At 44.2% G+C, this 22,938-nt stretch overlaps 1 gene segment (V, D, J or C); it reads left to right on the forward strand.

Moving 5' to 3' along the window:
* Window positions 1–555: 555 nt before the first annotated feature.
* Window positions 556–22,274, forward strand: LOC144484033 (Ig heavy chain C region, membrane-bound form-like). The segment is given in 9 exon segments: window positions 556–644; window positions 776–1,152; window positions 2,245–2,335; window positions 13,582–13,881; window positions 14,862–15,167; window positions 16,060–16,368; window positions 16,845–17,174; window positions 21,477–21,601; window positions 21,744–22,274. Coding segments are annotated over 9 exon segments (1,896 nt in total).
* Window positions 22,275–22,938: the final 664 nt, after the last annotated feature.

Raw genomic sequence — 22,938 nt, forward strand, 5'->3', positions numbered from 1 at the left:
TCTCATCTCCAAACCCAAATTATCCAGTGATACCCTTCCGCACTGTAAATAGAATCACTTTGTTCATATCCCCTCATTTAGTTACAGAAATCGGTAAAAATTCTTCTGATAAATGATGCTTTATTATTGTAATGTGACAGAGATTCGGAATTATTGCAAAATAGACTGACGGTCTCCTTATTTTCCAAAAATGTTATTTCAGCATTTTTAGATTTGTGTTCTTCTTGGGGGCGAGGTAATAAAATCACCATATTTACAATGGAATTAGTTTTTTTAAAATAAAGAAATGATGAACTGCAATATCACCATCAGAAATAATGGAGACAATACAATGAACATATTCAGCCAAACAAATATCCCGACACAGATAAAATGTCCATTTTAATATTAACCTATTGTAAATCTGGGACTCCATTCTGTTGGGAGTGTGGAAGGTGGGACGTGGAACCAGTCGCCGCCTCCAGCAGGGAATCAACAGGCGACGCCTGGAAAGCCGCCCCCTTCTGCCGGGTATTTAAATGCCGCTCACTTGGACCGGAATCCAACAGTCCGGGAGTTGAGTTCCTGACACAACCATTTCCCCCAAATCACCAGAAGGATGAGGTCGGCGATTTCTCTCAGTTTCTTGCTGACTTTCTTATCCGGTGAGTAGTTTTATTTTTATTGTGCAAGTCTGACTGCTACTGTCTCAGTGTTAGTCTATCTCTGGAATATTGCAGAATCAGCAATCATTACACCAGGATTAATCCTCGGGGTTTTTGATCTATTTTTACAGGTGTCCAGACGCAGGTTGTGTTGACTCAGCCAGAGGCAGAGACCGGGCTTCCCGGAGGCTCCCTGAAACTGACCTGTAAAACCAGCGGCTTCGATCTTAGCAGCGACTGGATGGGCTGGATCCGGCAGGTTCCCGGACAGGGGCTGGAGTGGCTGACTCTCTACAAGGATTCATCTAACACCACCCACTACGCCCCAGGGATTCAGAATCGATTTACTCCGTCCAAAGACCTTTCAAACAGTATCTCCGCTTTGGCCATGACGAACCTTAAAATCGAAGACACCGCCATCTATTACTGTGCAAGATGGCACAGCGAGAGGAACCAGGGCTGGACCCGGACAAGAACAGCTCGAGAGGGAATTCAGCAACTTAACTCATAACCTGAAGGTAAATATCTGTTTTAAATGTGATATAACCGACAGTGGTCAGAACCAAACCATAATCGTGTTAAAAAAGTAACAAAGAAAGCATTTAACAGTAAAATTTAACAAACTCACAGATATAACAGGGTGAGATTTTCACTGACTTTATATTTATTGTAGTTTCAGCAATTACAGCGCTGGATATATTAATCGTTTTAATATTTCTGATAGATTGTGTTATATAAACAGTTGCCTACATTTTAAATTAGAGCAGAACTAATGGTCCATTTGAAGTGAATATTGAGCGGCATTACTGAAGAGTGAGTGCAGTTTTTGTGCGGGTGTATGTCACTGTGATACTATGGGGGGGTCACAATGCTTAGCAGAGCGACATCCTCATACAAATACCTCAGAGAAGAACTTTGCTTAAATTTGTGATCAATGCCACTGCCGAATGCCAAACAAAATGGGGGTTGAACAAAATAATAGGTAGAAGCAGCATTGTTTTTTTTAAAGATATAAAATACTTCAAATTTATTGTTATTAATTTACATGCTGAGTGTGCACAGAGAATGTAAAAGTTTCTAATCCCCTTTACCAATATCATGACCAGTAAAAATTGAAATATCTCACTGACTCACTCTTAAACGAGATGGAAACAGGCTTTTGAAATAGCAGTGGAATTAACCATCTGCATGATACAGTTAACAGTCTGCCGCAGTATTTGTCATGCTGTGTCTCACTGTGATAACTGGGTGGCACAGCAGTTACTGTCAATACAATAACCCCTCAGTACCAATTGATTGAGGCTGGATCAGAGTCACTTGTAAATTCCAACTTTAATCGCAGTACAGTATTATTTATGTCGAGCACTGACAACATGATGAGAATGAACGTGGAAAATATGTGATAATTACTCAATTATCAGTTGGAGTTTTCAATAACATGTTCACGTGTTCCTCTGTGAAATATAAAACATTAGGGTCATTTATGAATGGAGAATGGTATCCAGAAATGCAATGATAATTTAATGAACATTAATTTACTGTTTTTCCTCTGGTTTGTGAATATTTAAAATAATGGTGGTTTTGTGTCTATTTTGTGCAGGGACGGTTATTGTACGACACAGTCCAGGGAATGTGGCACTGTGACGACTTCGCCTCCTGGGGACAAGGTACCATGGTGACGGTGACTGCAGGTAAGAGCGATGCACTTATTGAATAATTGGTTTACATGTGTCTTTGTTTTATATTTTTGTCTATACTAATAATCCATTTGTTTACTTAAATGTGGGTTTGGTGGATTTTTAACACGTTTCTCTGTTCCAATAAGACATTGGTAGTAAACGTGAAAAGTAAAATATTACAATGTGATTAGATTTAAGTAAATGAATGACAGATGTCTGAATGTTTCGATTCAGTAATTTCAAATTATTGTTTAACATTGTCTAAGATTTAATTGTAACCTAATTATTTAACAATGTTAAAGGCAGAAGCACGTTTTGAATGATTGAAAACTCATTTTATTGGAGTACAAATCAGCTGACAGGAGAATTAACTGACAATTAACAACAACTTAAAATATAATATTGATGCTGATTAATTTAAAACAAAAGAACTTGGATACTGTACAGGCGTGCAAAATACAATTAGATTTAGAGAATATTTAATTGTATCGAAAATGAATTCAGAAACAAAACATTTCTTTACTCAGCTATGCTCAGCTTGGTAAAGTGTTTTGCCTTGATTATTTTGTTCACTATATTTAATTAAGTAATTAACTCGAATCAGATAATGATTTTCAATGTAAATGTTTCCCGATTTGTTTAATTCTGACTGGGTCACTGCATCTCTGTTAGGGACATTGAACTGTCCTGAACCTGTTACTTTTGATTGCTCATGTTCAGCAAAATTACATTTTTACATAGTTTTCGAGAAGTGAGACAGAGAAATAATTAACAGTTGAAAGGAGTTCTGAAATGAATATCAGTTTAATTTAAAATAGGTTATTCATTTTCTGTTGTGGTAAGTTGGCCATTTGATCAATTAGAATCCAACAATTTGAATGTAATTGACAGATTGAACAGATTTATCTGCTGGGCACTGGATTGTTGCACCATTTGTGTCTGTTCTGTTTCTGTGCGCGTGGTCACTGTGTTGGCACCAAGAATCTGCCTGACTGGTTATCAACCTTTTGGTTCCTTCCCCTATATTTCAGGGAGTGAAAATTGATTTATTTCTTCAATAAACTTGTATCTGTGAGAAACGTGACAGTTTGATTTGATGTTTGACTCGGCGTCTCAGAAATGAGATCCCTAAAGCACATTGTGACCGTTAGAGAGAGCAGAAACGTCAGACTGTAGAAAGAGATTCGGTTGATTTTTAACCAGTGATATACCGGCTTTGGGAACTTTGGATGAACAAAGGGAGATTTACTATATTGTACTCTATACTAGAGCAGTCCCTGACCTGTTTAGGAGAACAGTTGCAGGGTCAAATTCGTTTGCATGTTATTCTTAATTTCTAAAGGCAATTTAGAGTCGCTTGCAAAGCAAGAATTTTAAATATGTCCCTACATAATTGTTCCTTGGGAAATAATTGATATTAAGTATCCTTGAATAACTGCAGTGCATATGCTGCAGGCATCCGCCGTGCGGTTAGGCAGGATGTTCCAGGATTTTGACCCAGCGACTGTGAAGGAACTGAGGTATTGTTTCAAGTCAAGATGGTGTGTGTCTTGCAGGGGAGCTTGCAGGTGATAGTGTTCATGTGTGGCTGCTGCCCTTGGCTTGTTAGGATGTAAAGGCAGCGGGTTTGGACAGTGTTTTCTATGGAGTCTTGGTGAGTTGCTGCAGTGCATCTTGTATATAATACACACTGCTGTCACTGCTTGTTAGTGATAGAGAGAGTGAATAGGGTGAATGAGGGGGCGGATAATCTTGTGGGTGGCTTTGTCCTGGATTGTGTCAAATTTCTTGAGTTTTTGCAATGTTTCGCTCATTGAGGAAAGAGGAAATTAAGACCATAAGACCATAAGACATAGGAGCGGAAGTAAGGCCATTCGGCCCATCGAGTCCACTCCACCATTCAATCATGGTTGATTTCAACTCCATTTACCCGCTCTCTCCCCATAGCCCTTAATTCCTCGAGAAATCAAGAATTTATCAATTTCTGTCTTGAAGACGCTCAACGTCTCGGCCTCCACAGCCCTCTGTGGCAATGAATTCCACAGACCCACCACTCTCTGGCTGAAGAAATTTCTCCTCATCTCTGTTCTAAAGTGACTCCCTTTTATTCTAAGGCTGTGCCCCCGCGTCCTAGTCTCCCCTGTTAATGGAAACAACTTCCCTACGTCCATCCTGTCTAAGCCGTTCATTATCTTGTAAGTTTCTATCAGATCTCCCCTCAACCTCCTAAACTCCAATGAATATAATCCCACGATCCTCAGACGTTCATCGTATGTCAGGCCTACCATTCCTGGGATCATCCGTGTGAATCTCCGCTGGACCCGCTCCAGTGCCAGTATGTCCTTCCTGAGGTGTGGGGCCCAAAATTGCTCACAGTACTCCAAATGGGGCCTAACCAGTGCTTTATAAAGCCTCAGAAGTACATCCCTGCTTTTGTATTCCAAGCCTCTTGAGATAAATGACAACATTACATTTGCTTTCTTAATTACGGACTCAACCTGCAAGTTTACCTTTAGAGAATCCTGGACTAGGACTCCCAAGTCCCTTTGCACTTTAGCATTATGAATTTTGTCACCGTTTAGAAAATAGTCCATGCCTCTATTCTTTTTTCCAAAGTGTACGACCTCGCACTTGCCCACGTTGAATTTCATCAGCCACTTCTTGGACCACTCTCCTAAACTGTCTAAATCTTTCTGCAGCCTCCCCACCTCCTCAATACTACCTGCCCCTCCACCTATCTTTGTATCATCGGCAAACTTGGCCAGAATGCTCCCAGTCCCGTCATCTAGATCGTTAATATATAAAGAGAACAGCTGTGGCCCCAACACTGAACCCTGCGGGACACCACTTGTCACCGGTTGCCATTCTGAGAAAGAACCTTTTATCCCAACTCTCTGCCTTCTGTCTGATTATTCAATTGTGACTGACTTGTGAAAGATTTAAATGTTTTTCCAACCCTTGGCCTGAGGTCCGTATTGTGCTCACTTGTCACTCCCATTTACTGTGTGAGTGGGTGAGTGTGTATGTGAAGTGAGGGTGTTTTTCCAGACTGAATCAGCCAGATAGAGACTTGCGCACATCACACACTCTCATACATATAAATGCACACATACACATTCTCATAGTCTCTCACACATGTCCACATACATATTCACACTTACTTTCTCTCTCATCCGATCTCTCTCACACACCCATACACATGCTCTCACATAAACTCTCTCAAATACAAATACATACATACTCTCGGTCTCTCAATCAGTCTCTCATACCACCATACACAAAAGCACTCACACGCACACCCCCGACACACATTCTCTCTGGCACACAGCCACACACTCTCACATAAGCACAGTCTCACACTCTCGCACACGCACTCTCACATGCATTCTCTCTCCCACACTCTGTCACACACGCTCAAGCTGTCTCACATTTATTCACACACGCTCTCACAATTCCTCTTGCACACACACATCTCTTTCTCTCTCTCTCACGCACACACACACGCATATATTTCTATGTCTCTTGCACACACTATCTCACATCTGTACATTCTTGCTCTCACACACTGGCTCTCTCACAAACACTCTCTCACAAATATAGACCCACGCACGCACTCTAACACACACTCTTCCGCACAGACCCAGTCTCTCACATAAGCACAGTCTCGCACACACATTTTCCCTCACATACACACACATGCACTATCCCTCTCACATTCCTTCTTCCGTGCTCTCACTCCATCTCACACTCATTTGCATGCTCGCTCTCTCTCTCACACGAATACTTGCACACGCATTCTCTCACACAGGCGCATTTTTCTCTCTCTTTCACCCGCTCACTCCCTTACACATTGTCTCACACACGCACAATCTCGCTCTCAAACTCTGTATCTCACAAACACCCCCTCTCTCACACGCACACAGTCTCTCCGTCTCTCACATATGAACACATATGTATACACAATGTATCTCTCTTAAACACTCCACCTATCACAGACACATGTTCTCGCAACCGTTATTTCACTCACACACACTCACGCATCCATTCTGTCTAATTTTCACAGTTTTTTTCACTCACACACACTCTCCCCGCCCCTCCACGCAAACACACACGCACACACATATACTTTGAAGAACAGAGAAGTACTCTCACACACATAAAAAATAACTCTTCAAACACACACTCTCTCTCGCACACACGCATTCTCTATCTCACATATCCTTTCTCTCACGCACACTCTCTCTTCTTGTACACACAGACCACTGTCTCACACACGTGCAAAACAATCATGTGTCTGACACACTCTCACACACATAAACCACACACAACGTCTCTCTCTCACACAAAAATTCTCTCTCTCTGTCTCACACACGCACACACACATACATACACACACACAGAGATACACACACACACACACACACACTCAAACACATTGCTTCTATCACCCACACACATTGCACATATCTTTCTCACTCACACACAATCCCATGTACACTTTCAGACACTGATGAACATATTATTTTGCTTTCCAATAGGCACTCCCTCTCACACACACTGTCTTTCACATGAGCACAACACTCTCTCCCACACACACACCCTCCCTCAAGCACACACACTCTCTTTCATAGACACCTTGTATCTCATATAGACACACTCCTTTTCACATAAACACACACTCAATCACACACCGAAGTACTCCCTCACACAGACTGCCCACACACACTTTCAAGAAGAGACACACTCTCACACACAAAGAATAACTCTTCAAACACGCATTCTCTCTCACACACACATTATCTCACACACCCTTTCTCTCACGCACACTCTCCCCTCTTGCAGACAGAGCCCACTGTCTCACACACGTGCAAACGTAGTCTATCACACACAGGCACCCTCACACACACATTCACCCCCTCTCTCTCTCTCACACATCCAAACACCCTCACACACTTTCCATCTCACATAGTCAGAGTGTTTGTCCTTGACATCATAAATGGAAGCATAGGGTCCTACAGTGCAGAAGGGGGCCATTCAGCCCATCGATTCTGCACCAACAGCAATCCCACCAAAGCCCTATCCCCATAACCACATGTATTTACCCTAACTAGTCCCTCTGACACTAAGGGGCAATTTAGCACGGCCAATCCACCGAACCCGCACATCTTTGGACTGTGGGAGGAAACAGGAGCACCCGAAGGAAACCCAAGCAGACACGGGGTGAACTTGCAAACTCCACACAGACAGTGAGCCAAGTCGGGAATCAAACTGTGAGGCAGCAGTGCTAATCACCGTGCCACAGCCCGCCCCCCCCCCCCCCCACCCGTCATGCTTAGCACAAAGCAAGATGATATTGGTTGTTGGAGGTCAAACATCTAAGTTCAGATTTCACTGCAAAAGTTCGGCAGAGGATTGTTCTGGAGCCAACAATCTTCTACTGCTTCATCAAAGATATTCCATCCAACATGAGGTCAGAAGTAGAGATTTCCATGTGTTACACCGGACACAAAGACACAATAAGTAAGAAGGGACTTGGCTGAGACCAAGGCCGCCTAGCTCCCCAATACTGGTGTAAACTTGGTGTTTGATTCCTGTGCGACCCATTCTGGTTACGCTGTAAGCTTCCCTTCCAGCTCCCTCAGTCTGTCTATTCATTAACTGATACGTGTTTCTTAAAGAAAGACACCGACATTAACCAGCTGCCCGGTGATCTATACTGCTGCCTGACTTTACACAGCCCTGTTACAGAACAAAGAACAAAGAACAAAGAACAATACAGCACAGGAACAGGCCCTTCGGCCCTCCAAGCCCGCGCCGCTCCCCGGTCCAGGATTGAATCCTGAATCCAGGATCCCCGCCCAATTTTCCAGCCTATCTACATACCAATATCCTATCCACCGAGCTGTCCCTCACAGCTACGATGCTTTGTTCATTACAACCTATTAACTTACCCCCACCCCCCCATTCCAGACCATGTGATCTCCAGGGAGAGGCGAAAACCCAGAGTGAAAAACCCCAGGGCCAATATGGGGAAAAAAAAATCTGGGAAATTCCTCTCCGACCCCCTGAGGCGATCGAAACGAGTCCAGGAGATCACAATGGCCCCGATCGGAAAATGCTTCCCAACCCTAGTCATTTCCACTTCCACGAACACCATATGAATTCCCTGCCCCCGAGACAGGTTCCCAACTATCCGCAGTCTCACTCTGTACTGGCACCAGCAAGATGATCGTAGAATGAAGCCTTGAAACGAGAAACCAGGAACAATTAGCCCGCGCCGCTCCCTGGTCCAAACTAGACCACTCTTTTGTATCCCTCCATTCCCACTCCGTTCATATAGCTGTCTAGATAAGTCTTAAACGTTCCCAGTGTGTCCGCCTCCACCACCTTGCCCGGCAACACATTCCAGGCCCCCACGACCGTCTGTGTGAAATATGTCCTTCTGATATCTGTGTTAAACCTCCCCCCCTTCACCTTGAACCTATGACCCCTCGTGAACGTCACCACCGACCCGGGGAAAAGCTTCCCACCGTTCACCCTATCTATGCCTTTCATAATTTTATACACCTCTATTAAGTCTCCCCTCATCCTCCGTCTTTCCAAGGAGAACAACCCCAGTTTACATCCTGGTAAACCTCCTCTGTACTCTCTCCAAAGCCTCCACGTCCTTCTGGTAGTGTGGCGACCAGAACTGGACGCAGTATTCCAAATGCGGCCGAACCAACGTTCTATACATCTGCAACATCAGACCCCAACTTTTATACTCTATGCCCCGTCCTATAAAGGCAAGCATGCCATATGCCTTCTTCACCACCTTCTCCACCTGTGACGTCACCTTCAAAGATCTGTGGACTTGCACACCCAGGTCCCTCTGCGTCTCTACACCCTTTATGGTTCTTCCATTTATCGTGTAGCTCCTCCCTACATTATTCCCACCAAAATGCATCACTTCGCATTTATCAGGATTGAACTCCATCTGCCATTTCCTTGCCCAAATTTCCAGCCTATCTATATCCTTCTGTAGCCTCTGACAATGTTCCTCACTATCTGCAAGTCCTGCCAGTTTTGTGTCGTCCGCAAACTTACTGATCACCCCAGTTACTCCTTCTTCCAGATCATTTATATAAATCACAAACAGCAGAGGTCCCAATACAGAGCCCTGCGGAACACCACTAGTCACAGGCCTCCAGCCGGAAAAAGACCCTTCCACTACCACCCTCTGTCTTCTATGACCAAGCCAGTTCTCCACCCATCTAGCCACCTCCCCCTTTATCCCATGGGATCCAACCTTTTTCACTAGCCTACCATGAGGGACTTTGTCAAATGCTTTACTAAAATCCATATAGACAACATCCACGGCCCTTCCTTCGTCAACCATTTTGGTCACTTCTTCAAAAAACACCACCAGGTTCGTGAGGCATGACCTCCCCCTCACAAAACCATGTTGACTATCGTTAATGAGTTTATTCCTTTCTAAATGCGCATACATCCTATCTTTAAGAATCTTCTCCAACAACTTCCCCACCACGGACGTCAAGCTCACCGGCCTATAATTACCCGGGTTATCCTTCCTACCCTTCTTAAATAACGGGACCACATTGGCTATCCTCCAATCCTCTGGGACCTCACCTGTGTCCAGTGACGAGACAAAGATTTGCGTCAGAGGCCCAACGATTTCACCTCTCGTCTCCCTGAGCAGCCTTGGATAGATTCCATCAGGCCCTGGGGATTTGTCAGTCTTTATATTCTCTAACAAACCTAACACTTCCTCCTTTGTAATGGAGATTTTCTCCAACGGTTCAACACTCCCCTCCGAGACACTCCCAGTCAACACATCCCTCTCCTTAGTGAATACCGACGCAAAGTATTCATTTAGGATCTCCCCTACCTCTTTGGGCTCCAAGCATAAGTCCCCACTTTTGTCCCTGAGAGGTCCGATTTTTTCCCTTACAACCCTTTTGTTCCCAGAAAGCTGATCAATGTAGACAATCGGGAAAAGGAGGAAGAGGAGGAGGTGGCCCACTTCTTCACTCACCCTGAATCACTCATCCTCACTCAAAGAACTTCACTCACTCACCCTCACTTACCCACCTTCCCTCGCTGACAAACTCTCGCTCACTCATCCCTGCTCACTCATCCCCACGCACTCTCCCTTGCTCACTCATCCAACCTCACACACTCACCCTCACACACTCACCCTCACACACTGAGCCTCACACACTCAACCTCACACACTCAACCTTACATACTCACCATCACACACTCACACTCACACACTGAGCCTCACACACTCAACCTCACACACTCAACCTTACATACTCACCCTCACACACTCACACTCAGAAACTCACTGATCCTCATTCACCCTGAGTCACTCAACCTCACACCCTCACTCACTCACAATCACTCACAAACATTCGCTCACTCACTCTCACCCATCCTCGCTCACTCACCCACACTCATTCACACACCCTCACTCACTCACACACCCTCACTCAACCTCACTCATTCAACCTCAATCACACATCCTGAGTCACTCATCCTCACACCCTCACTTACTGCCTCACATTCACTCACTTTCATTCACTCACTCTCACACCCTCATTCACGCACTGTCACTCAGCCACCCACACTCACACACCATCACACACTCAACCTCACTCACTAACCCTCAGTCACTCACTCAGACCCTCAGTCACTCACCAACACTCATACTCACCCTCATTCACTCACCCTACTTACCCACCCTCACTCACCCAGTCTCACTCACTCATCGCACTTACCCACCCTCACTCAGCCAGTCTCACTCACTCTCACTCACCCTCACTCACTCTCGCCACTTACCGACCCTCACTCACCCAGACTCACCTCCACACACTCAAGCTCAATCTTCCTCTCTCTTTCACTTACACCACCTCACCCATTCAAACTCACTCAGACTCACGCACCTACATTCACTCACACACCCTCACGTACACACCATCACTCAACTTCACCCACCCTAACTCACAGATGCTCAATCACTCATCCTCACTCAAACACCTTCACTCACTCATCCTCACTCACCCACCCATCCGCATTCATTCTCCCTCACACACTCTCACACACCACCCCTAATAATACACTCTGACTCACTCACTCTCTCACCCTCACTTACTAAGTCATATTCACTCCCTCACCCTCATTCACTCGCTCTCACTCACCCACCTTCGCTAACCTTCACGTATCCTCACTCACTCACTCTCATTCATTCATTCTCGCTCACCGACACTCACTCACCCACATTCACTCACCCCCCCCTCACACACCCTCATGTACTCACGCCCTCTCACCCTCGCCCACACTTACTCACTCACCCTCAATTACTCATCCTCACTCAAAGAATTTCATTCACTCACCCTCACTTATCCACCTTCCGTCACTCACATACCATCACTCATCCACTCTCACTCCTTCAATCACTCACCCTCACGCACTCACATTCTCTCACTCACCCTCACTAAATCTGTGTGGGGAGGTCTGCAACGAGAGAGAGGAAAGATCTCCAGCGGCAGTTTGGTGTTCAAATGTGGGAGCTGCCCTGCGAATGCAGAGAGCTGGGGGGAATCCCTGGGGGCTCAGGGCCAAGGACAATGGCAAAGAGCCGGGGAGAACAGGAAGCGTGGTAAAGGGCAGAGAGCAGGGGGGGGGGAGGGGGGAGGACAGAGAGCCTGGGGAAAGGGCACACAGCCGGGCAACAGGGCTGAGAGCCGGGGGAAGGGCATAGAGCCAGGAGAAAGGGTAGAGAGCCAGGAGAAAGGGCAGGGAGCTAGGTGAAAGGCAAAGAACCAGGGGAAAGGGCAGAGAGACGGGGAAAGGGCAGAGAGATGGGGGAAAGGGCAGAGAGACCAGGGAAAGGGGAGAGAGCCAGGAATAAGGGCAGGGACGCCGGGGAAACGACAGGGAGCCGAGGAATAGTGCAAGAGAGCCCAGGGGAAAGGGCAGAGAGTCAGGGGGAAAGGCAGAGAGTCAGGGGGAAAGGGCAGAGAGCCGGGGGAACGGTCAGAGAGCCAGGGGAAAGGGGAAAGTGGATAGGGAGCAGGGACTCCGGGCAGAGAGCCGGGGGAAAGTGTAGGGAGCTGAGGGAAAGGGCAGATAGCCGGGGGAGAGGGCACAGAGCTGGAGGGAAGTGTAGAGAGCCAGGTGGAAGTGCGGAGAGCCGGGTGAAAGGGGAAAAGAGCCACAGGGAATAGCAGAGAGCCAGGGGAAAGGGCAGAGAGTCGGGGAAAATGGGCAGAGAGTGGATGATCGACGTGCGGAGTGAGGATGTGCAAAATAGAGTGAGCACCACAACCAGATCATCTGTAATCTCAGTGAATAATGGAAGAGACTTCAGGGCCCGAATGGCCAACTCTTGCTATTAATGTATGACCCTTCAATTAGTCAATGTTGCAATTATTTGAATTTGTAATCACATTTAGAGTTTCCTGGTCATTCAGTAAGTATTCATTCCGAAGGTAGTTTTGAAGCAAAGTCACTAATCTTCGTTTTGTGGAGTGTGAGGCAGTGAGCTGGAGAGAGGAAGGGGCATCAGTTAGTTTGTACACAGGCAATATCCAAAACTACAATGTGGATATGCCGACGCTAGGTTGGTGTGGGCACAGTAAGGAGTCTCACAACACCAGGTTAAAGTACAACAGGCTTATTTGGAATCGTGAGCTTTTGGAGCTCTTTCATCAGACGAGTGGCTGATATGAATGAAGAGACAACTTCTTCATCACAAAGTGCTGTTGTTTGAGAAATAGCTAGTGCCTGAAGTAATGGAGAAACTCTTTACACTTCTCTGTTAATCTAATGAATGGTATGTCATTACAATGACATCAAAATGTTTTTGTCTTTCCAATCTGATAGAGGTCGAGACATTGATGTGAGTTTCTACAAAGATGGCGATTCTCAAATGATAGGAGTAACAGAAGCTGAAAGGTGTATGTAGGTCTTAATCGGGAAATATTAAGTTAAGTTCATAATTCTAGACAAATCGTGATGTAGAAACATAGAAAATAGAAGCAGAAGTAGGCCATTCGGCCCTTTGACCCTGCTCTACCATTCACTTTGATCACAGCTCATCAATATCCTGACCCCGTCTACTACCCATTTCCATTGATCCCTTTAGCCCCAAGAGCTATACCTAATATAGAAACATACTTGTATAAATATGTTTGATTAATTAATAAACGCAGGTAATAGTCTAACTTGTTTAATCGACTATTCTTTCCCAGCGACACCGTCTCCGCCCACTCTCTACAGCCTCGTCTCTTCCTGTCAGCAACACAACTCCGCTGGCTCCATCACCTACGGCTGTTTGGCGATGGACTATTCTCCAGATGTCTCCAAACTGACCTGGAAGAAAAATGGGCAGCTGATCGCCACTGGATTTAAGACTTATCCATCAGTGAGAAACACGAAGGGAACCTATACCCTGAGCAGCCAGTTAACCATCACCCAGTCAGAGGGAGAGTGCAGCAAAATCGACTGTGAGGTTCGACACAGCGACTCCGTCAAGAGCATTGAAATGCAATGTAAGTGTTGTGGAACTTGGGCAAGACAGGAACTCTGTGATTGAACTGTATAAGGCTTTAGTTATAACTGATCTGTAGCATTCTGAAAAAAAATGAATTATTCAAAATCCAGGTAAGTGTCTACTGACTGAAAAGTTGTTCAGAACCAAAGAACAACAGGACTGTTACTGTGCAGAATGAGGCCATTGAGCCCATCATGTCTGTGCTGGCCAAAAGGGAGAACAAATAAACTAGCCAGACATTTGGAGCCCATTTTCCAGCCCTTGCGCCGTAGCCGTGCAGGTTAAAGCACCTGAGATGCAGACGTAATGACCTTTAAAATGACCATGCTTCCTGGTAATTGAGCCCTCGACTTGGGGAATGAATTATTTCTGCCTACGTCCCTTCTAATTTTGTGAACCACAATTATGTCACGCCTCAGCCTCCTCTTTTTCTAAGGAGAAAAACCCCTGCCTATCCAATCTCGCCTCATGGCGGGAATTTTCAGTCCCTGGCACCATTCTTGTCAGCGTCATCTCTCTCTAGAGCCATTACGTCATTCCTGCAACGTGTTGACCAGAACTGAACAGCAAACTCCAAACGTAGCCTACCTAGCGTTTTATACAGCTCCATCATTGCATCACTGTTTTTGCATTCAATATCTCACATAACAGAGGAACTAATCCGATATGCTTTCTTGATCAACTTTTCCAGCTGCCCTACCATCTACAAGGACCTGTGGACATGCACTCCATGGTCTTGCATTTCCTCAATCCCTCGAAATCTTCCATTTTATCGACTATTCCCTTGCTTTGTTTGCCCTCCCAAATTCATTGCGTGGCACTTTTGACGGTTGAATTCCATTCGCTATTTCCCTACCAATTCAACCAAACCATGGATATAATTCCCAAATTGGCAGCTCCGGTGCTAAAATAAAAGCATTAATTTTAATTGTTGTCAGTTGAACCTTCAAGTAACGTCTAAACGTGTGTTTGTTGAAGGCGACATCCCCCCAACCGTTATCCTCACCGTGAGTTCCAGTGAAGAAATCACAAGCAGGAAATTTGCAACCATCGTCTGTTCAATCATCGATTTCCAGCCAAAGTCAGTGACGGTGGAGTGGCTGAAGAATGGGCAGCCCATGGATTCAGGAATTGCCACCTCTCCTGCCTGTGAAGTGAACGGAAACTTCTCGGCGAGCAGTCGGCTGACAGTCTCCGCTGGGGAATGGTCCAGCAAAACGGTCTATACCTGTCAGGTCACTCATCAAGGACTCACTCAGAGTCAGAACATCACCGGATCTCTGGGTAAGGGATGCAAACCGAGGGAAAACAAATCATTCCGCTGTTAATCGGAATTAGAGATTTATTGAAGTTCGTGCGAAGCATAGAGCTGTCATGTAGTTTGCTGCAGTCGGATAGCGCCTCATTCAGAATTTCATCACATCAGCAATTATTTTTATTCTGTCATGAGATGTTCTCCATGGCCCATCCCTGACAGCACTTAAGAGTCGACGACGTTGCTGTGGATCTGGAGTCACATGCATGCCAGAGCAAGATAAAGACAGCAGATTTACACTTTAAAAGGGCATTCGTGAACCATTTACAGCAATGGCTTCATAATGATCGTTAGACTTTTAAATATCGTTTTTTAATAAAATCAAATTTGACCATTTGTGGTGGTGAGATTCGAATCTATAACCCCAGACTTTTGCCCTAGGTTACAAACCCATTGATAACACCACCATGCCACTGCCTCTCCTTGAAACAATGCGCCCTTCTATTTTGAAGTAATATAGTGACCGAGGCGGACTTGATGTCAGCTTCTCCTGACACAGCTGGTAAAATTTGGAGAAACAGTAGGTGTCGGACTGTTTCACAGGTCACAGCGTAGGGGTAAAATGTTGGAAAGTGCATCCACCCTACTTATAAACCAACGGCCATTAATTTTTCCTGAGTTCAGGATGGTCTATTTGTGTGGGAATGCTGCAATGCTGATTCATCAGAATGATCCCGCTGCTACAATACTTTAATAAAGAGAATAATTTCACAGAGCAACCTAGTTTTCCATTCACCATAGAAGTTGAAAGGCGATAGTTAGAGTTTGATAACTCGAAGGCGACTTCGTCTCCTTTAGGCTGAATACTGCTGTCCTGCTTCTGAAGGAGAACTTGAGTTGGTTTTCATTTTTCATTCACAGGTCCTTCCCACTGCCCGGATTCCACAGTGACAATACAACCACCACCAATAGAACAGGTCTTACTCGAGGCGACTGTGACCTTAACCTGTATCATTTTCAATTCTCCTTCCGGAGTCAACGTGTCCTGGATCCGAGACAGGAATTATTTGAAATCAGAGATTGCAGAAAAGCATGAAGAGGATCCTGACAGCATGGTCAGCAACTTAAACATCTCGACACAAGCCTGGCTGAGTGGGGCTGTGTTTGACTGCGTGGTGAGCCATCAGGATCTGCCGACTCCTTTAAGAAAATCCATCCACAAGGAAAGAGGTGAGCTGAGAGATTGAAGCAATAAATTCGTTACTGTGTCTATTTCCAGTGTAAGTATAATGGTCAATACTTAGTATTCAGTGCATTACCACTCCTCTGAGTGGTAACTCTGCTAACTAAACGCTCTGGGCCTGTAGATATTTTTGCGTGGGACGTTGATGAATGAAAAGTGATCTGAAGAGAATGGTATTGGTTTATGATCGAATAAGTAGGGAGTCGCCTGGTGTGGTGCACAAAACCCAACGCAGAACAGTTGGGCCGAATAGCCTGTTTCTGTGTTGTAAGCTTTCTGAAACTTTCCATTCTAGCCCCGTGTTATTTGAGAAAGCGATTGTGTTCCCCTTTCCTCCAAGCTGGAAGTCAAAAATGGAAACATTTAAATTCGAAAGCGAAGCACAATTTTCTGATATCTAACCAGTGGTTTCATTGTCTGGAGAATTCTCCAGTTTATTGACATTTATTGCAATTTTCTGCAGATCCAAATCCGCGGGAACCGTCCGTCTCTGTCCTCCTGCCCTCGGCAGAACACATATCCGCTCAGAAATTCGTCTCCCTCAGCTGCTTAGTGAGAGGTTTCTCCCCCCGAGAAGTCTTCGTCAAGTGGACCGTCAATGACAAGCCCGTGAATCCCAGGAACTACAGGAACACTGAGGTGGTGGCGGAGAACGGGAATGGCTCCTTCTTCATGTACAGCCTGTTATCCATTGCAGCGGAGGAGTGGGCCAGCGGCACTTCTTACTCCTGCGTGGTGGGACATGAAGCCATCCCCTTGAAGATCATCAACAAAACAGTTGACAAATCCAGCGGTAAACCCAGTTTTGTGAACATTTCTCCTGTACTGGTGGACCCCGTTAGTTCATGTCAATGAGAATTTATTGGTTATATTTCGAGCTGCAAGAAAAATAATAAAGCTTTTTTCATCTGCTTATGAGTTAAACATCCAACCTGCTAATTCATTTTGATTCCTCTGTTTGCTATGGGCATAAATGCTCCTCCGGCAGCAGATACTTACCAGTGTCTTGCCTCCCTGTGGCACAGTGGTTAGCATTACTACTTCACAACACCAAGGACCTAGGTTGGATTCCTGGCTTGGGTGACTATCTGTGTGGAGTTTACACATTCTCCCCGTGTCTTCGTGGGTTTCCTCTGACTGTTTCGGTTTCCTCCCATAGTTTGAAAGACGTGCTTTTTAGATGCATTGGCCACGCTAGGTTCTTCCCCAGTGTACCCGAACAGGCAACGGTATGTAGCGACTAGGGAATTTACACAGTAAATTTATCACAGTGTTACCGTAAGCCTACTGTGACACTAATAAAAAAAGCCATGAAAAATAAACCTCAATCTTAGAGATCCAGCGCTCCAAATTGAGATAGAGTACAGAATTAAGGTGGATTGGCGCTAATTAATTCAGTGATTACCCTGAGTAAGTTCAGCAAATTTCATCCAGTTACTGGTTGATGCGAAAACGTTCTAATTCCGAGCAACAAATGATTCACTTTTAAATATAGACGACTCGTCAATCCCATCAAAGTTTTGATCATTTCTTCGTTGCAGAATCGCACCCAGTGGGGACTGGAGTCAGAGCGACACAAGAATAACAACGGAAACTCTCATCCCCAGTCGCAGATAGGGCACTCGGCTGTTCAATCAATCCTCCATCAACTCGCCTGATAGAGAGGCGAGAAAATTGAGTTTTTAACTCACTGTCCCCACTCACCTACCCGACAGAGGGGGAAAAGAGCAATTGCTAACCCATTAAACTCACTGTGCCAACAGAGAGAAGGGAAAAGGCGATGGTTAACCCATTATACTCCGCCTCGCCAAGGAGACAGAGTGGAAAGGCACCGCTCCCTATTTCTAAGGACTCAGTTTATATTGGTTCAAAGTCTCTCATGGTATGATGTATTAGTTACTAACAGCCCAAAACTTCACTGGTGTTTGAATTCTTCTGGCTTTTCCCCGTTCTATCCCTGATGTTCTGAGGACTGCTGATTGAAATGCTTCTTTCATTCAGCTTGTTGTCACATTGCAGCTCACATTACACCACATGAATTCCCAGAAAGAGGCGAATATTCCATTAATATCGTCTGACAGGGACAGTTCCGGTTCGGTTTATTTAGTAAAACTTGGAGCAATAATAATGATGTTCACGTACTGTCAGACACACAGAAACAGAGATAAACACGCACATATACATCTCCACAAACACAGCACAGACCAGAAGAAAATACAAACATAAACATTAATAACCCATGCCCCCTCGCAAATTAAAACTAAAGCATTCCAATTAAGACTATCATAAACATTGACACGGGTGACCACTCATACACATGCATTAACAAACTCTAACATCCTTCCATAAACACAGGTCAAAGGATTCTCTGACCCATCACATAAACACACCAATAAATATTCACTCCCTCACAGTGAAAAGGGGTACACACAGAAGCAGGCACATTAACACACACATTAATTCATAGAGATGGATAAACACGAAAATACACACATTCATGATGGTCAATATATCCACATGATAGCCTTAATTTCCATATAAACATACTTTAACTTTTATATGTGTTAGAACAGAAATTGAATATCGCTGAAAAAAGAAATATGTTTAAGCTTTTCATCTTGCATTCCCCAGGCTCTTCACAGGAATAACAACTATCAGGGGAACAGCAATTTATAATTCTTAGGGAGAGAGTGGCGAATGCAATGCATCTAACTGTGCGAGAAGCTGCATGCATTAAAGCACAGCACCCTATTCTTTGCAGAGATAAATAACACGTACAGACATTGTGTTTGTATCATCTGAACAAAATAGGAGACAGCCAAGATCTGATTCCTTTCTCAGGGCAATAACTTTACCAATTACTGTGAATGTGTCTGCTCTGAACTTAAACAAAGCTTGGCAGTTAACTGTCAGTCAACGTTTAACTGGTACATTCATCATGGAATGTCTCCACTAATCACAGTCCACTTGTCAACCAACATGTACTGTTTTCTCGTGAAGTATCAATTATTGCTCCATTTGCGTTTGATGTTTGTGCCATTGTCCTCTGACTACAAGACAAAAAACTTCAACATATCTCTTTCAAATATATTTATATCGACACCACGGTAACGTAACACATTCTCACACACAGGGGCACACAAACAAAGATTAAAACAGATCAGTACATCCCCATGTGCACATATACAGAGGCTAAAGCACAAACAAAAATGGAAGGCTTTCAGGAAAATTAAAATTCAGTTGTTTTTACTAAGGGGTCCGTGCTGCTGTATCAAAGCCTAAAACCATGTTCTCCTTTCGAAACTGACGTGAATAAATTAACTGCCAAATCCAAACAAACAAAGAGTATAATTCTTTCCATCTGTTATCGATCATCATTTACAGTACCTCAATGAATAACTGTCTGAAGTTATCTCTAAAATCATCCAGGACGATTCGAAGAGCAAAATAAATAGTATCAGGGCAGCTTGGTGGCTCAATCGTTAGCATTGCTGCCTCACAGCTCCAGGGACCCAAGTTGAATTCGATTCTTGGGTGACTGCCTGTGCGGAGTTTGCGCGCCTGCATGGGTTTCCTCCAGGAGCTCCCGTTTAATCCCACAGTCCAAAAATGTACAGGTTAATTAGATTGGCCATGCCAAATTGCCCATTGGCGTCCCAAGATGTGTAGGGTATGTGGATTAGCCATGGGACTATTGTGCAGTTTTGGAGATAGGGTCCAATGTCGGTGAAGACTCGATGGACCGAATGGCCTCTTCAGCACTGTAGTAATTCCATAATTCTACGACTTGACCAGATGTCCAATGTGCGTTACTTCAATATTCAAATAGCTGATGTCTGATATTGCCTCTTACTCCAGTTCCCACTTACTTCTCATATCCTTTATTACCCGATAAACCAAAACTATATCTGCCCCAGCCTTAAAAATATTCAATGATGGGGCATCCACAGTCCTCTCGGGCAGGCCACTCAGAAGAGTCATATCCCTAAGTGAAGGAATGTCTCCTCATCTCAGCCCTAAACGAGAGCACACCTATTCAAACGCCCGTTATTTTAAATTCCCCATCCAGAGGTAACAGCAGCTCAGTGTCCAACTTGTGAAACCCATTCGGATTATTTTGTCTCAATGTTATCGCCTCTCATTCTTCTAAACTAAAGAGAATGTAGACCCAAGTTGCTCAGTCCGCGTCAGTTATCTTCAGTCGTTTGATCTTCATAATATTAGTTACTGATAGTTGGTACAAAATTAAACAAGACTAAACGATCGCCTAAGATTAAATAATAAAATATATGTTCAAATACATATGTTCAAATCCAGTATGAGGAACATATTGGAAGGACGGGTGCGGAATTTGTAACACAGAAACTAGAAACGGGAGTACGCCTTCGAGCTGCTCCGCCATTCATTTTGAAAATGGCTGATCAACCAATTCAATATCCTGATTCTCGCCCCACCCCATATACCTTGGTCCATTTAGCCCTAAGGGCTTGAATTCATACATTGTTTTGTCCTCAACTATTTTCTGTGGTAGTGAATTCCATACATTCACCATCTTCTGGGTGAAGAAATTTCTCCTCACCTCAGTTCAAAAAGGTTTACCTCTTATCCTCAAGCCATGACAGCTGGTTCTGGACTTATCCACCATCCTTTCTGAATCTACCCTGTCTAACTCTGTTAGAATTTGATAAGTTGCTATGAGATCCCCTCTCATTCTTCTAAACTCCGGTGAATATAATCTTAACCGACTTAATTTCTCCTCATATGACAGAACTGCATCCCAGCAATCAGCCTTGTAAAATTTCGCTTTACTCTCTCTCTAGCAAGGACATTGTTCGTCAGATAAGAACACCAAAGCTGCACACAATACTCCAGGTGCGGACCCACCAACGTCCTATATAATTGTAGATTATATTACTGAGAGAGATTAATTTAATAATATATGCATTGACAATTTTATTAAGCGGTTAAGTTAATAACACATAGGCTTTGAAAAGTATATCAGAGAACAAAATAATACCTTAAGAAGGGAAAATGAATAACCAAAATAATATCCATGACGAGAAAAAAAATCTGAAAGTATTCCCTCTCCCCGTAGATTCCGCAGAATCCACCTGGATTGAAGACCAGGATGATAACAGCAATATCTGGACAACTGCTTCGACATTCATAGTCCTGTTCTTCCTGAGCATGTCCTACAGCGCTGCCGTCACTCTGGTGAAGGTGAGATGATTCAATCCACCCACATCTGAATCAGATAGGAGAGGTTTGAAAAATATCCAGAAGTCTCAATTTAGAAGAGCCTTTAGATACATGTCTCAAACACATAAAATGGTTGTTGAATTATTTTATTTCTCTTTTGCAGGCGGGTGATTGAATTTAGGAAATCTTGTGGTTTTCGCCCATCTGTCCGCTCACAGTGTGGTGCTGTGGAATAAAAATACGTTATCATTGTGATCCTCAAAGTTAATGTGCCTTCAGTGAACAGATTCGAATCCATAACTGAGATAGAATATAAGCTGGATTTCGTTTTTGTTTCTGTTTAAAATGAATGAGATAATCGTTTCGACAATATAATTGTATTTTGGAGTTTCACCATTGTTCAAATTAATGTGTAAGTTAGTGGTTATTTCTTATTGAGAATTATTCACCGCCTTTTATGTGGAGGCCCTGATTTCTTGATTTGATTTGATTTATTGTTGTCACAAGTATTAGCATACAGTGCAAAGTGTTGTTTCTTTCTTTAGTTAATTACAGTTATAGACAATTGTCAGTTTAGGCGACAATGTTATGTTCTCACTGTGACGCTCAGTTTGTGTATTCACCTGGGGTCAACTTTAAACTGTATCTTATTGTAAAATGTTCTCTGTGAAATTTTAAATAAATCTTGAATGACAAATTAAATGACTTAGAAGTTGCTACATGCTGAGCTCCACGGCATAACCTTATCACTCGATTTTCCAATCCGAACGCTCCCTCACTCACGACGCCCCTTTCAACCGATAGGGCTTTGTAATCAATCCTGTTTGGATTTTGATCAACCCGACGACACTTCATTGAAGGTGCCGCTGCGCTATCCAGTGTCCCAAAAAACAAAGAACAAAGAAAATTACAGCACAGGAACAGGCCCTTCGGCCATCCAAGCCTGCACCGACCATGCTGCCCGAATGAACTAAAACCCCCTACCCTTCCGGGGACTATATCCCTCTATTCCCATCCTATTCATGTATTTGATGAGCCCCTAAAAAGTCACGATCGTATCTGCTTCCACTACCTCCCGGTAGCAAGTTCCAGGCACCCACAACCCTCTGTGTAAAAAACTTGCCTCGTACATCTCCTTTACACTTTGCCCCTCGCGCTTTAAACCGATGCCCGCTACTAATTGACTCTTCCACCCTGGGAGAAAGCTTCTGACTATCCACTCTGTCCATGCTCCTCATAATCTTGTCGACTTCTACCAGTTCGCTCCTCAACATCCGTCGTTCTAGTGAGATTAAACCAAGTTTTTCCAACTTGTCCTCATAGCTAATGCCCTTCATATCAGGCAACTTCCTGGTAAA

Source organism: Mustelus asterias, unplaced genomic scaffold, assembly GCF_964213995.1.
Source record: "Mustelus asterias unplaced genomic scaffold, sMusAst1.hap1.1 HAP1_SCAFFOLD_87, whole genome shotgun sequence".
NCBI lineage: Eukaryota > Metazoa > Chordata > Chondrichthyes > Carcharhiniformes > Triakidae > Mustelus > Mustelus asterias.